At 37.6% G+C, this 13,539-nt stretch overlaps 1 protein-coding gene across 3 annotated transcripts; it reads right to left on the reverse strand.

The window, feature by feature from the left end:
• Positions 1-234: 234 nt before the first annotated feature.
• On the reverse strand, positions 235-12,921 carry LOC113236384 (pyruvate dehydrogenase phosphatase regulatory subunit, mitochondrial-like). 3 transcript variants are annotated; one of them, XM_026472415.1, is made up of 5 exons: positions 12,787-12,921; positions 3,957-4,169; positions 3,295-3,445; positions 1,870-1,980; positions 235-578 (listed from the first exon to the last, which is right to left on the reverse strand). In XM_026472415.1, the coding sequence occupies exons 1-5, from the start codon at positions 12,909-12,911 to the stop codon at positions 300-302; spliced, it is 879 nt and encodes a 292-aa protein (XP_026328200.1). In that variant the 5' UTR covers positions 12,912-12,921; the 3' UTR covers positions 235-299. The 3 variants fall into 3 exon arrangements, with proteins under 3 accessions (XP_026328200.1, XP_026328199.1, XP_026328201.1); XM_026472414.1 differs by having other exon boundaries at positions 1,870-2,003; positions 3,282-3,445; XM_026472416.1 differs by lacking the exon at positions 12,787-12,921 and adding an exon at positions 10,832-10,867 and having other exon boundaries at positions 1,870-2,003; positions 3,282-3,445.
• Between the last annotated feature and the right edge of the window lie 618 nt (positions 12,922-13,539).

Consider the following 13,539-nt stretch of genomic DNA (forward strand, 5'->3'; position numbering starts at 1 on the left):
GTCCAGCCATTTATTTAACTTTTGACATCTCGAATTCTAATCAATTAGTGATGTTCCGATGCGTTTCCGATTCGATTTTTTATAACAATCGATTTTACAATAAGAAGAAGTTTTAATTGAGAATGTGAGCGGGTTCAAAAAAGAAGATATTGTCTTATTGGGATCGTGATGTTGCGTTTGACAATTTGTGTACTCAAGGATTAATAATTAATGTTAATGAGGGTTCAAGTGATGATTCTCATTCATATGGAGAAGAAGTCGACGATCCATTATAATTTATTAGACTGGTATAAAATTTATCAACTTGAATAATCTTCGTTACACAATCTGTTGGCTTGATAAATACCGGAGCTAAAGAGAACTTCTTCAATAAAACTAAATAATAAAAGAGTCCAGGAAGTATGGAATTTTCGTCCATGGTTGCATATGTCTAAAGTTATATAAATGGTTGGACGGAGTATAGTAGTCATATTACCAGGCGTCATTGGATCCAAGTTATCTAAAGGCTTTGTGTGCAAATAATAATGCTCGCATGGCACCAGAGGCACTTTGACTTGAGGCAGAGTTAGCTGACCCACCTGCAATAAAATTAGTCTATGTAGCGGTATTAATGGGAAATGTGTGAAATGCAAACGTTAAATTTTTTTAAATATTAATAAGTGATTTATTTCATCTATTTATTTGTTTAAACACTTTATTGTACCACAAACAACTGCTTCTGTGGCCGAACAGTTACCATGCCGGACTGCCACGTAGAGGTCCCAGGTTCGATTCCCGGGCCGGGAGAAATGTTTGTATGGCCTACATTTATTTCTCTCGTGAGTTTGGTTGTAATTTGTGGTTGTCTATGTGTGTGTCCATGGCACCCGCGACACAGGGTTTCCCTAGTGCGGGGCTATGTTGAGTGTGAGCGTTATTATTATTATTATAATTATTACAAAGTAAATGGCAAACTTTCAGAAAAAATTTAAATATATGTGTACAAAGGCGAGCTTATCCAATAAAGAGATATCTTGCAACTAACCTTTGAAAATCTGAGAGGAAAGTTGGGACGAACAAGTCGGGTAAATTATAATAGTAACGGAACTTACTCTCTTTCTTCGGGGGTTGAGTGCAACGTCCGCGACCGCGTCACGTCTAGAAGACCATCGATTATGGTCGAAACTAGTCGGACCGCTTCCGACTAAAATACTACGCGAGTAAGTCCCGTTACTTTTATATTATAATGTGTGATAACCGTGTTAGTTTTCATAATAAAAAAGTCGGGTAAAGGAATTGACTTACAAATAAATGGACGACACGGGTCTAATACAAAAACCATACATGTCCCAAGTCAACCTATTTAAACGTAGTGACATGTAAAGGAATATGAAAAAGCTAAAACGTTGAATTTAAATTGTAATGTCATCGCAGTACTGTATAATTTTGCTTGCTTGGCTGTCAGTTGAACAAACGAAGACTAAAGCGTGAATGACGCTCTGTATACGATTTTAACGCCCTATAAGTTCGGACACTTTTTAGCGCGGACCGGACGTCCATATAATTGTAAGTCAATGGGTAAAGGACATATAACAGTTGCAGTGCCACTCAGAGCTTTAAATCGCAAAAAGATGAGGTGCAGTGCTTTTGCGCTCATCACCCTGAGACATAAGTTGAAAAGTCCCATGTGCCTGTAATTTCACCAGCACCCTTATCCTTCTAAACCGGAACGCAGTAATGCTCACATTACTGCTTGGTGGCAGAAATAGGTAAGGTGGCAGTACTTCCCTGACGGAGTTCCACTGCTACTAGAACTCTATGCACACCATTCATTCCGTCACTTGATATTACAAAAAAAAGGTATAAAATTGTGCTGCCACGTTATCTTACCTTTCGAGCCCAAAATCCTGCACAATTGATAAAATATTCACACTCAATGTCACCGTGTGTCGTCTTCACGCCGGAAACTTTGTCGTCTTTGGTCAACACCGCAGTAACAGCACAGTCCTCCATGACACCAACACCTGAAATGCAAACGTCAATCGTGCTTCTTCTCTTTTTATAATACGAAGTGACGGGGCGAACAAGTGTGCGCCTGGTGGTACTTTAAACCGCAAAGATCTCAGGGGCACTGCCACCGCACCCGGCACCCTGACGCATAAGTTCCGGCTACACTAACGCTTAGTCTCCATTAACATAACCAAATGAGCCGACATTTCATTTAACATCGATATTGCAGTAAAAATTTAATAATGACCATCCATTCGATTTTTTAGAGTCAAGATAAAACAGTACTATTTAGAGGTCCAACTAAGCGGCTACGAACTAACTGAAAAAGGTCTAACAAGCTCGGTATTTCATTTCATAAAAACAATACAATATATCTATGTACTAATCTCCTGTTAGTAATTTTCCTATCTATTTTTAGTTTAATATTAACCCATTAACGCGCAAATACAAATTAGCGTTATAAAAAGTAATATTTTTATGAACCTTTAGAAAATAGATTTTAAGACTTTCGTGACACTAATATCAGGTTTCTTACCACGGTATGACTTCTTTTTATTTTCCCGATATTTCGGAACGGTTGCACGCTCCATGGTCATGGTCTATGCCAGTCAACCCGTGACCATGAAGCGTGCAAACGTTCCGAAATATCGTGAAAATAAAAAAAAACTTACCGTGGTAAGAAACCTTTAGAAAATAGCCTGTTTATGAGAAAATTATGAACAAAAAAAAGATTTATATATTTTATATGAAAAAAAAAATGCCGTCCTCAAATGTGGACAATGGGCTCAAGCAGTGTCAAACGTTTGTAACAATATTTATCGGTGCATAATGACTTGGTGCACTTTTTACATGGCTCCACAGCTATATGCACATCGTAACTGTGAAGCCAACTTCTGAGCTTAGTAATCTATACGAATGTATTGTAGATTTTGCACCAAAGAAGCTGCTGGATGTAAGTTCGTGTCTCAAATAGTGAAGAACGAAACTTTAGATGATCTAACTTCGTGTCATTGGTCAGGAGGTGTAAACAACTCGTCAAGCTTGTAGCGGAACAAAACCCACCACTACTTTTTGCCTCGAATGGCAATGCGAGACGAAAAGATAGATCAGCTTGATTTATCCTACCTGCAAGTTTGTTTTAACAAACATTAGTAGGGATTTTAGTGCCATCTCATCCTAATAAAGTTGCTCCAAGTGAAAACCGGCGTTACAGTAGTCGAGCTGTGACAGATGCTGAACACTTTATGAATGATATGAACACTTTATGAATGCGCACTAGAGTTTCCACCAACCGTTTTCAACAGCTTCTCTCATCAACGCCATGCAGAAAAGATGAGGGTCTCCGACTCCGTCGCCCGGTATCCACAGACCACCGAGTACGTCCTCCACGTTCAACATCGGCCAAATCTCCTGGCATTTCTTCGGGGTAACCAATTCGCATGGTATACCCCAAGAACTGTTTAGGAAGATTAATTTTAATCAGATTATTAAGGGACGAGCTTTATAGCAGGGTTTCTTAACCTGCGGTCCATGGACCCCTATAGAGTCCGCGTAATGGACGCTGGGGGTCCATGACGAGCCTACCATAACATTGTATTTTATAAAATTGGTACACTGCGCGTGTACTTTTTGAATTTTCGCGCCCGAGTGACGAGCAAGCGAGACGCGCGTCAATGCAACACGCGAGCCAAGAAAGGCTCGCGTTGGCTCGCGGGATGGATTGACGCAATATACTACGTACGTACAATATATGACGTAATATATTGATAAAATACTTTCCTCGTGTAGGTACTTAGTTAAATTATATTTTCATTTTTCAATTTGCATGATTCGTTCCATCTCGAATAAATTTCAGTTGATGAGGACTATACCAATTACTTAGCCTCCACTGTTATTTTGCCAAGGCCCGTTATAAAATTGGAACACCATAAAACGTCCTTAATGGCAAACCCTATACAAATACGTACACTGATTGACTCTTCATTCGCCTGTACACAGTCATCCTGTCCCTAGTGCGAGCAAGGAGCAAAGACCCGCATTGCTTCCACCCAGTATTCCGCCCTCGCGCTTCCAATTCTTGCAGCAGCTGTATGGAGGACTGCGTAAGCCGTACTTGCGCCAGTGATGGTTTGAATGCTCCAATCAGACCTGACGCATGCCAGCGGCTTCCTGCGCCTATCCTGAAATATCAAGTACCTCGGTGTACTTGCATAATCGTTGACTAAATTCGCAAGGCTCGTAATTTCCATTGACGTGAATTGTTGAAAAAAAAATAACGCATTTTTACGTAATCAAATTTTTATCAGTTTAATCAAGCGTTCCGATCGTACGCACGCGCACGCTTCCCTATTGAGTATTTGTAGTGAAAATGGCGATGCCAGAAATTGACAAATTAATGTTTTAAATAAAACATATTGAAATAAGTTTTAAGTTTTTTCTCTACAATGTCGAATTTTTCGCGTCGCCAAATTCACTACGCGTACACAATATGGAAATGTGCGCGTGCGTACGATCGGAGCGCCTGATCAAACTGAACGACACAGCGCGCCGATTGCATTTGTCGGCCAATATTGCGCTTGAAAAGTAAAAAAAGGAATGCGTTCAAAAACGGAATTACGAGGTGTTCAAATTTTGTGACGAATACTCAAGGGCGATAAGTTCCAGTTGGTTAGCAAAAGTACTTAAATGCTCATGTACAGTGAGCACGTCAAGCTAAACACTTAGGATTTAAATCCAACTGTATGTCGCGTACGATAAGGACGGTTCAAAGTACAAAGTGTCAAGCTTGACGTGCTCTTAACTGTACACATTCTACTATTTAAGTACTTTCTACGAACGGGTTAACACGTTCGTCGCAGGCTAGAATGTTGAAATGAAAAAAATGACATTGGCTTATATATGACTGTTTGAAATGTCATATGTATATGGTTTTTTGTGGTATTTCATTATTTGGCTCTATTTTGGGTTTATTTTAAGTGCCGGGCATTTCAATGCAATAATTATTCTGCGCTTAGGCATAATTATTGTGTTACAGTGCCAGGCAGAATACGTACAAGTAATGTTCGGTCGATGTTTACCTAAAACTGACACACGTCTTTCATTTGAGATTGACATTTTAACAATTTTTTGCTTAGTTTATAACTTTTAAATTTCATATGAAATTAAGTAAATTTTTTGACAGAAATATATTTTTTTTTTCTAGAAGTCTAAAAAGCAGGTACCTATGCCATAAAACATCCTAAAAATCAAGTGCAACAGAAGTTCGTCAGGGCCGCGCCGGTCATGTTATATGGCTAAATACGTAGCGTTTGACACCTGCGGCGTGAACGAGCATCGCTACGTTTGGTGTGTCGTGTCGGTCATTTCACCCCCCACGGCCCCAACAGGTAGATGAGATGGCCGTCACTTTGACCCATCATGGCGATGAACGTGTTACTACTTTCTCCCGTAGTGCTTATTTATTACAGAAAATTACGCTTTATCCCTGACGCCTGATTCCGTCAACGTTCTTGCATGAACGGCTATGACAGTACTTAGATGAATGCCGTTGTGTCATATTGAATTAATACTAAAATAATATACGTTTTAGAGAAAAAAATTGGTTAAAATTTACTTCTGCTGTTAGAAAGCTCAATGGCGTTACCATGTACTTGTATCACTTCATACAAACACGTCGCTGTCCATCATACTGTCTTTACGTAACGTCCACACGTATGTGTGTGTAAACAATTGAAAATTGTCAGTAAGTGTTGATACGTCTTTATGTCTCCATAAAGACGTATCAGCAGCAGGCGGCAACATACAGAAAGCACTCACTGTAAAATCCATATTGGGGTACGTGGTGTCCTGTAAAATTGTGATATTTAATTTCACTGTCCATGGACGTGTTAGATGAAAATTGTAGACAATAAAAATAATTAATTATTGTTTTTGGCGTTGTGGTTTTGCTTTCATATGTCTATTGGTTGAATTTCCCCAGTTGCTGTCGAAACAGAGTTATCCACGATGAGGTTTTTAATACGCCTCCTTAGGTCGTTTAATGGGACTAGAAAGTACGAGCCTTACTATCATCGATATCCAATATGTTGCTTGTCCATAGTTGTTTGTATCGATACGCATTTAAAAGATTAAATTGAAACCTTTACGAAACCGTTTTGAAGTTGCAATAAAACTTTTCACTACATTATTAAAGCTTGTTACGCTGTTGTCTATTTCGCGGTTAATTCGCGACGCGTCGTCTCGTGGTTTGCGAAATGTCTGCAGTCTCACGATCGATCGGGCGAGACTTAACGTACACAGTGAGTGCAATAAGTGAGCTATACGTAACTGTTTGCTGTGTAGACCGCCGCCAGCATCGCCACCCTACCTCGCATGTTGCATATCTACCCTACCAATAGCGCCTGAGGGTCGCGTCGTTATCGATTGGCTGTGGTAGCTTTCGACGATGTATAATGAGCAAATAACAGAATAGGCATACTGTTTAGCTAATTATATTAGTTATTGCCATCGACTATATAACCAGAAATAGAGACGAAATAAGAGCCATCTATCTCTCTCAATATACAACTCATCAGGCAAATGGGCCTTATATCACTTTTAAAAAGTATAATATCATTGCTTTTAAATATCAACTCTCGTTTGCGCTGAAATCACAAATTAGAAAGCTGAAATAGTATAGCGTCAACAACTGACCTGTGTGAACGTCTCCGAATATTCCAAAAATATTCTGTATTTATTGTAATAAAGATAATATCTCTAACAATGGGGGCTGTTCCATTCGGTGGTGCGGGAAAAACAGCAAAACATCTAATTACAAAACCAACGGAATCACATTTCATCGGTAATTAAATATTAAATATGTAATTTTCCAATTTTTATCGACTATAGCAACGCTCAAGTTAAACTGGTCGATTTGAAGTGAAACAATTGACGACACTCGTCAATTGTTTGGCAAAATAGTTTTCAAACAAATTGAATGACATTTTATCGGTCCTAGGCTTATATACTCGAGGCGTTTATTGCACATAGAATAGACAATACTTCCCTCTGGAAGTCTGTAATGATAAAAGGCAAAAAATAAAAACAAAATAGTTATCTCCCTTATTTTATTATTACAAAGATCGTACCGAATCGGCACGGAATGCTGAAGACGCTGGTTCGAATCCAGCCGGATCGAAAGTTTGTTTCTTACTGTTCGATCCTTGTATTGATAATTATAACATACTAGTAAATGAACTTTATAGTTATATTTTTTATTAATAATAAAAACCATAGAACACAATGCAATAATTTCGGAGTAACGAAGCAAAATTAATATTACGAACTAAACTTAATACTTTCTAATTTCTTGCTCAAACTTGGGCAAGGTTCGGTTTTGTAAATACATTTATGTGCGAAAACGGATTCATCCCCTAGTTTGCCACCCTTAGAGGTGGAATATTGTCTTCAAATTTAAATGGGACCAATACTGAGGTACCCTGTTTCCAACAAAAAAAAATCAATAAAAATCGGTTCACAAATGCTGCAGTAATCGCGTAACATATACATATAAAAAATACAGCCGAATTGAGAACCGCCTCCTTTTCTGAAGTCGGTTAAAAACTACCTTAGCTCGCCATTTTTACTAAGTCGTAGTCAAAATTTGTTGTGTATTGGTTTCCACAACGGATTCGGAACTTCGCACAACCCTTACGTTCATTGTAGGCAACAGTCTTCCGTGAATATCCCCACTAAATTAAATACTCGATTTAGAGCACTGCGGATTCTACTCATATATGGATGGTCCGCAGGCGGACAGTCCGCCTGGACCGTACGCATAGGTTACCTATCAATAGTTCGAAATGACATTTTCCAGAAACAACGTTTGGTCGAAATTTCATAACCTCGAAAGTAATTTTGAGAGAAAAATGTTTTCTTTTACACCTAACCTAACCGAACCTAATCGTGTCTTTGCGATAAACATTCAACATATTCTGAAAGAACAACTGTTTCATTATAATTCGGCTTTCGGTGTAATGAAAATTCGAACAAATGTTATTTCGGACAAAAAAAATTTCGACTTTGTGATAGGTTACAAAGTTGTGTAAGGTGTTGAATAGGTTGTGTAAGGTGGCAAAGTGCTTCCCTTGACGAATAATTTAAATAGCAACAAAGCTCCCTGTGAAAGAGTTCGTCCAGGGTTGTCTATTTCTTACCTTATCTATTTCTGCCGCCAAGCAGTAATGTCAGCATTACTGTGTTCCGGTTTTGAAGGATAAGAGTGCTGGTGAAATTACAGTCAACTTACGTCTCAGCTCAGGGCGTAGTGGCAGTGCCCCTCAGATCTTTGCAATTTAAAGCTCTGAAAGGTACTGTAATTATCAAAGACAGGCGCACGTCTAGTACGTCCTGACACTTGATGTTATAAAGAAAATAATAATAATAATTTCACAAAGAGCTCTACTGTTTTAAAGGAACTCGCTTTTAAATTACGAATTTCTCGTAAGGACTTCACATTATTTAAGATATTTCGTAGCGAATATGAGTTTATTTTTCAAATAATTAGAGTGTGATCACATTACAACGCGGTATCATTTTGAGCTAATCAGAAAAATCTTGGAACTTTAAGAGCAGTTACACGGCGCGAGTTTTAGCAGTGATACAAACGTGTGTTTATAAAACGCGCGATTGTATTATAGGCGTTTGCATTGATGCAAACAGAAAACGTGTATCGCGGTTGTATCGCTGCTTGAAGTCGCCGTGTATAAAATGGTTACGCGTTTGACTTCCGCTAGGACCACTGACGCGAAACGTCTTTTCGCTCTTATCGCATAAATATAAAGCTTTTTTTAACGGCTTAATGCGATTCCGCAGCGAGAATTACGGTGACTTCATTAAGTGGCGAAATTATAAAAATAATTGAAATAAATGTGGCACCAGCCCTTTATGTCATTGGTCTGATTCTAGCACCAACAAGACTTAAGAATATTATTTGAGCATAACAATATCGATGCCTGACTTTCTCAAACTCGTATCTTGAAAGGAGTGATGATTCAGAAGATGGCAAAACTTTCTATTTATTTTAAATCTCTTATCAAGGGTGTTAATTTGGATACATTACTTTAAAAATAGGTAAAAGCTAGTTTGTAAATATGAAAGAAATGGTATATGAAATCAGCCTGTAAAATTTGTACATAGAATCCATTTTTTTCATTTCAGTAACTTTGTGCTTTAAGATACGAGTTTGATAAAGTACGGTGAATTATTATCACTGATACAAAGAAAACTTCCGTCGATCTCAATGGACTCAAATAAGTAGGCACGTCGCTCTCGCGCAAGTCGCGTCCTGTCGCGCTAGCCCTACAGTGTTTGTTTCCATGGCGGTCCCCTCTTAGCCAACTGAGCTGTGGAGTGAAATTATTTGTGTTTGAACTGACAACCTGAGTGTAATAATATTGTTACACCTTTCCTTTTTATAAGTGTAGGCTTTTCCATATTATCACACATTTTTAATTTATTTATCAAAAATCAAATTAAATTCCGTCTTCAAAAAAATCCAATCACAGACATGTGAAAATGACAAGTATAATCTCAGTACAGAGTACTAAAAACCGACCTCAAAAAAGTTTTATTAAAATATCCCCTAGTTCGCCACTATACAGGACTTGACACTGGAGATCATAAAAATCGGTTCTCACTACTCAAAGTACATTGAGAGAAAAACGCCTTAAATTGGAGAAATAGCAAACTCAACCATTAAAGTAATTGCTCCTAAATTAAAGTTAGGCGCTATTTATAAAAATGAATCATATCATATATAATCATATATCATAAATCGATTTTGATTAGAGATAATGCGGATAGAATGGATGAGACAGGATTCAAAGGATCAAGCTATTTGGCTCAAAGAACCACGCTATTCGGCTCAAAGGACCATGCTATGACAGGGCCAAAATGGGGTAGGGTGAACGCACTGACTGACCTTGGGTTGTTCCCTCGATAGATGTGTCGGTCGCTGGTGTTTATGCGTATGCCCAGGTGTTAAGGGGTTGTCGCGCCGCCAACTCTGGTCTCTCACAGACAGATGAGATGCTAAGATGATTTTCCGTATTGCCGTTGGACAACTGTTACAGTGATATCGCGTCAAAAGCGACCGTTCGCTAGCGCGGCGTAGTTGCAACAGGGCCCGTGAAAACGGGGAATATCCTACCCTCAAACCAGTGCGTTTTTTAGGATAGGAATAGACAGGAGGTGAGTAGATCATTTGTGCATTTGCTAAGATGCCTACCTATCAAATTTGACATATAATAATATAATATATACGTCGGCGGACTAAAGCATTTAAAAAGTGCTACTATTTCTAATACATAATGAAATGTTTTTTGTGTTGTCCAATATTATAATATTAGAATATGTGAAGAGAATGATAACAAATGAATTTGACTTACGTGATTTAAACGGTAGATATATTAATTTGTCGTTGATTTTTTACTTATGTGCGCCGACCCTAGATATTATTATCATATTAACATTAACTTTGGCTAAGTTATACAGCGTCAAAAGAAAACCATCGCAGCGCAGCAGATTATGCTAAATGTTCTGTAAAATTCTATCGAGACAAATCACAAAATAGACCAAACATAATACGGTCTTTAAGGTAAGGTATTTAAAAGAAAAATACGTGGCTCCAGCCGCTTACGCCATTTGCTTGGTGCCAAAAACGAGTAAATTTTTATTTAATATGAAAAACGATATTTAAATTAATTTTTTGAATTAAAAAAAAAAGAAATATTTTTGAAATGTCGTCATTATTTAGACTATGGATTAGAAATTAGAACAAAGAAAATATTAAAAAAGCACTTACATATCCCGAGCGACGTCAACGCGAAGTCAAAATGGCAAGTGCAATGATTCAATTGGAAACTGCACGAGTACATGCATGCAAGCTAAATCAAATTTGCCTTATCCTGTTTGTACAATAAAAAGGAAGTCGGTAATATTATCCACTTTAAGTATAAGCCACATAGGTCAAGATACTCAATACTGCACCCACAGGAAAAACGTTGCTATCTACCTAAACATCACTGTTATAAATGTAAATAAATTCAAATCTTTCACAACCAATATTTGTTGAATATTTATTTTACTATGTAAGTCATGGTTTCCCAAAGTGGTCCTTTAGTGGTCCAGAGGGCGCTTTAGAAGCAATTGGGGGGCGTTGATGCTGTCCGGGGGTGATATCGCATTTGAAAAAACCTGGATTATCTATCGAGTTCTTAGGTTTTCGCGATTGTTACACATAGGAAATGAAACTATTTTTCCGGATTTAAATCGCGTATATTTGTTTTTTCAAACAAACTGACGTTTCGGGATCTTTACAGGTCCCATGGTCACGGTTGACTGAGGTGGTACAGTCTTCAACCATAGTTACAATAGTTATTAATGAAATACCTTATTTTTAATTTTACAAAAAAAAACATTCCAATTTACGCTATATTAAGTTTTACAAATTATTTTATTGAATGAATTTTTATTAAATTCAATTTATTATTAATTATTAATAGAAATTAGAATAAACTAAAACATATTAATTAGTACTGCAGTCTTATGTCTGTTTGGGATTTTTCATTAGAGGAAATACTGGATCCTAAACTGGTGGTACGGAGAAACCATCTTCCTTGTTGAAATTAGGATGTTTTTTAATTTCAATGGCCTCTCGCAGCATCCTGGGTAGATAACGGCTTTCTTTTGCAAGGACCTGGGGTTTGTCAAACTTCATTGAATGTGTAGGTTTATCCATGACATGCTCGCAGACTGCAGACTTGTTTACGCAACGGTGTTTAACATCAGCTATATGTTCTTTGACGCGGGTACAAATACTTCGCTTTGTTAGTCCAATATAAGAGAGACCGCACTCACAGTCAAGCTTGTAAACTCCTGCATCCTGTAAGGGGATGTTACATTTCACGGGACTCAGGAACTGAGAAATCTTCCTCAGGGGCTTGAAATAGGTCGTATATTCTGATCGTGTGATCATTTAGTAGTATGTGGTAGTGGAAACTCCCTTAAAGTTACAATTATAGTGTTGGTGGATATGTTATAAAATAGCGCATGTGTACCATTTTCAAATTTTGAACAAAATTTCCGCAAATACTATATCAACCAAACTGTATTCAAAGTGATAATTATTATTTTTGATTTGTTTTGATACCTTGATAATTGTGTTCATGAATATCCTTGACAACTATCATAACACTTATAAAATGAATTGGTACAACAAAATGCTACCACTAGCAACATTGTGCCATATGTTTGTATCAGAGATATATCGAAACGTGTGCAATGTCAATCTCAAAAAACAAGTTAACCAAATTTTTTCCCCAAAGATTTTCTTCTGTGTTTATTTAGTTTTGCCACATTTTTTCATTTTTAGTCAAAAATTAAAGAGAACTATGAATCAGCATTGATAATTATAAAAAAAAAAAATCTTCAATTTCTAACTTTGCCTGAAACTACTACACATGAAAATTAACTAGAATTAATTAAACTTTAATGGAAACTATTCAAGAGCACAATCGGTAGATAAAATTAACTTCACTCTCTTGGACTTATTAAAATAGTGCATTTACTTACCTTAGTTCATATTTGGACGTCAAAGTTGTAAACGACATTGTACCTCACGCATATTTTATGAAAATAGGATAAGGAGGTAAAGAGGTGCGCGCCCGGCTGCCATTTGTGCATTGCACATACTATAGTGTTATAGTTGTGCAGTGTAATGCCTAGACCGGCGTTAGATAAAGGTAATAATGTACTCACTTTTCTTTCTCGATGAGAACGGTCTTCTGTCCCCAGCCTCTTTTCGCGAGATGGTACGCGACCGCAGCGCCCATCACCCCGCCGCCACACACCACGACCTTAGCTTTTGATGGCAACGCCGACATGCACCCGTCCAGTGTCTCATGGTGGTCTAATGCATCTAATCGATTGGCAATTTGACGACATCCTACACTTGCACATTTATATGTAGTATGCAAAAGGTCACTCCGAATTTTTCTCACCAACATTGTAAATACACCATTCACGAGTAAAACTAAAAATACAATATTATGCCTACGAACTACATAAAAATAGCTACAAATCTCTAAAATCTAAAAATATAAATCAAAATGCATTGCTTGACATTTTTGTTTTGTTTTGACAGTTGGCGTGCTGTGTTGCCAGTTTCTGCGTACGAATGCATCCGCAGAACAAAATCGAAAATCTATTAATATTTTTTTATATTTTGTGTCAGTAAGATTTCGTTTGCGGAATTCGGCCTCTTCTTCTTCTTCTTGTTATCGTATCGGTGGCACAATGTTTGCTGTCGTCACTGCCGTAGTGAAAAATCGGCGTAAGGGAACTCATCCATTGTTGCCCAGGCTTCGCCAGACGTAGGTATTCAGGAAAGGCATGGTATTAGGGGTTAAAGTATGAAATTGCCGTTTTATTGCAATAGGTTATTTGAATTTTCATAGAATCTTCATGGTTTAAGGTTTTCGAATGAAACTTTTTTCAAATGGTTACTGTGAT

This window comes from Hyposmocoma kahamanoa, unplaced genomic scaffold (genome assembly GCF_003589595.1).
Source record: "Hyposmocoma kahamanoa isolate Upper Pololo Valley unplaced genomic scaffold, ASM358959v1 91839, whole genome shotgun sequence".
Lineage (NCBI taxonomy): Eukaryota > Metazoa > Arthropoda > Insecta > Lepidoptera > Cosmopterigidae > Hyposmocoma > Hyposmocoma kahamanoa.

Bases quoted from the DNA above. Each gene is read 5' to 3' on its own strand.
- LOC113236384 (XM_026472414.1), bottom strand. From the start codon at position 12,911: ATGTCGGCGTTGCCATCAAAAGCTAAGGTCGTGGTGTGTGGCGGCGGG. The intron at 4,170-12,786 runs GTGAGTACATTA...TTGATATTTCAG, and splicing joins GTTCTCATCGAGAAAGAAAA to GATAGGCGCAGGAAGCCGCT. The intron at 3,446-3,956 runs GTACGTATTTGT...CTTCCTAAACAG, and splicing joins CGAATGAAGAGTCAATCAGT to TTCTTGGGGTATACCATGCG.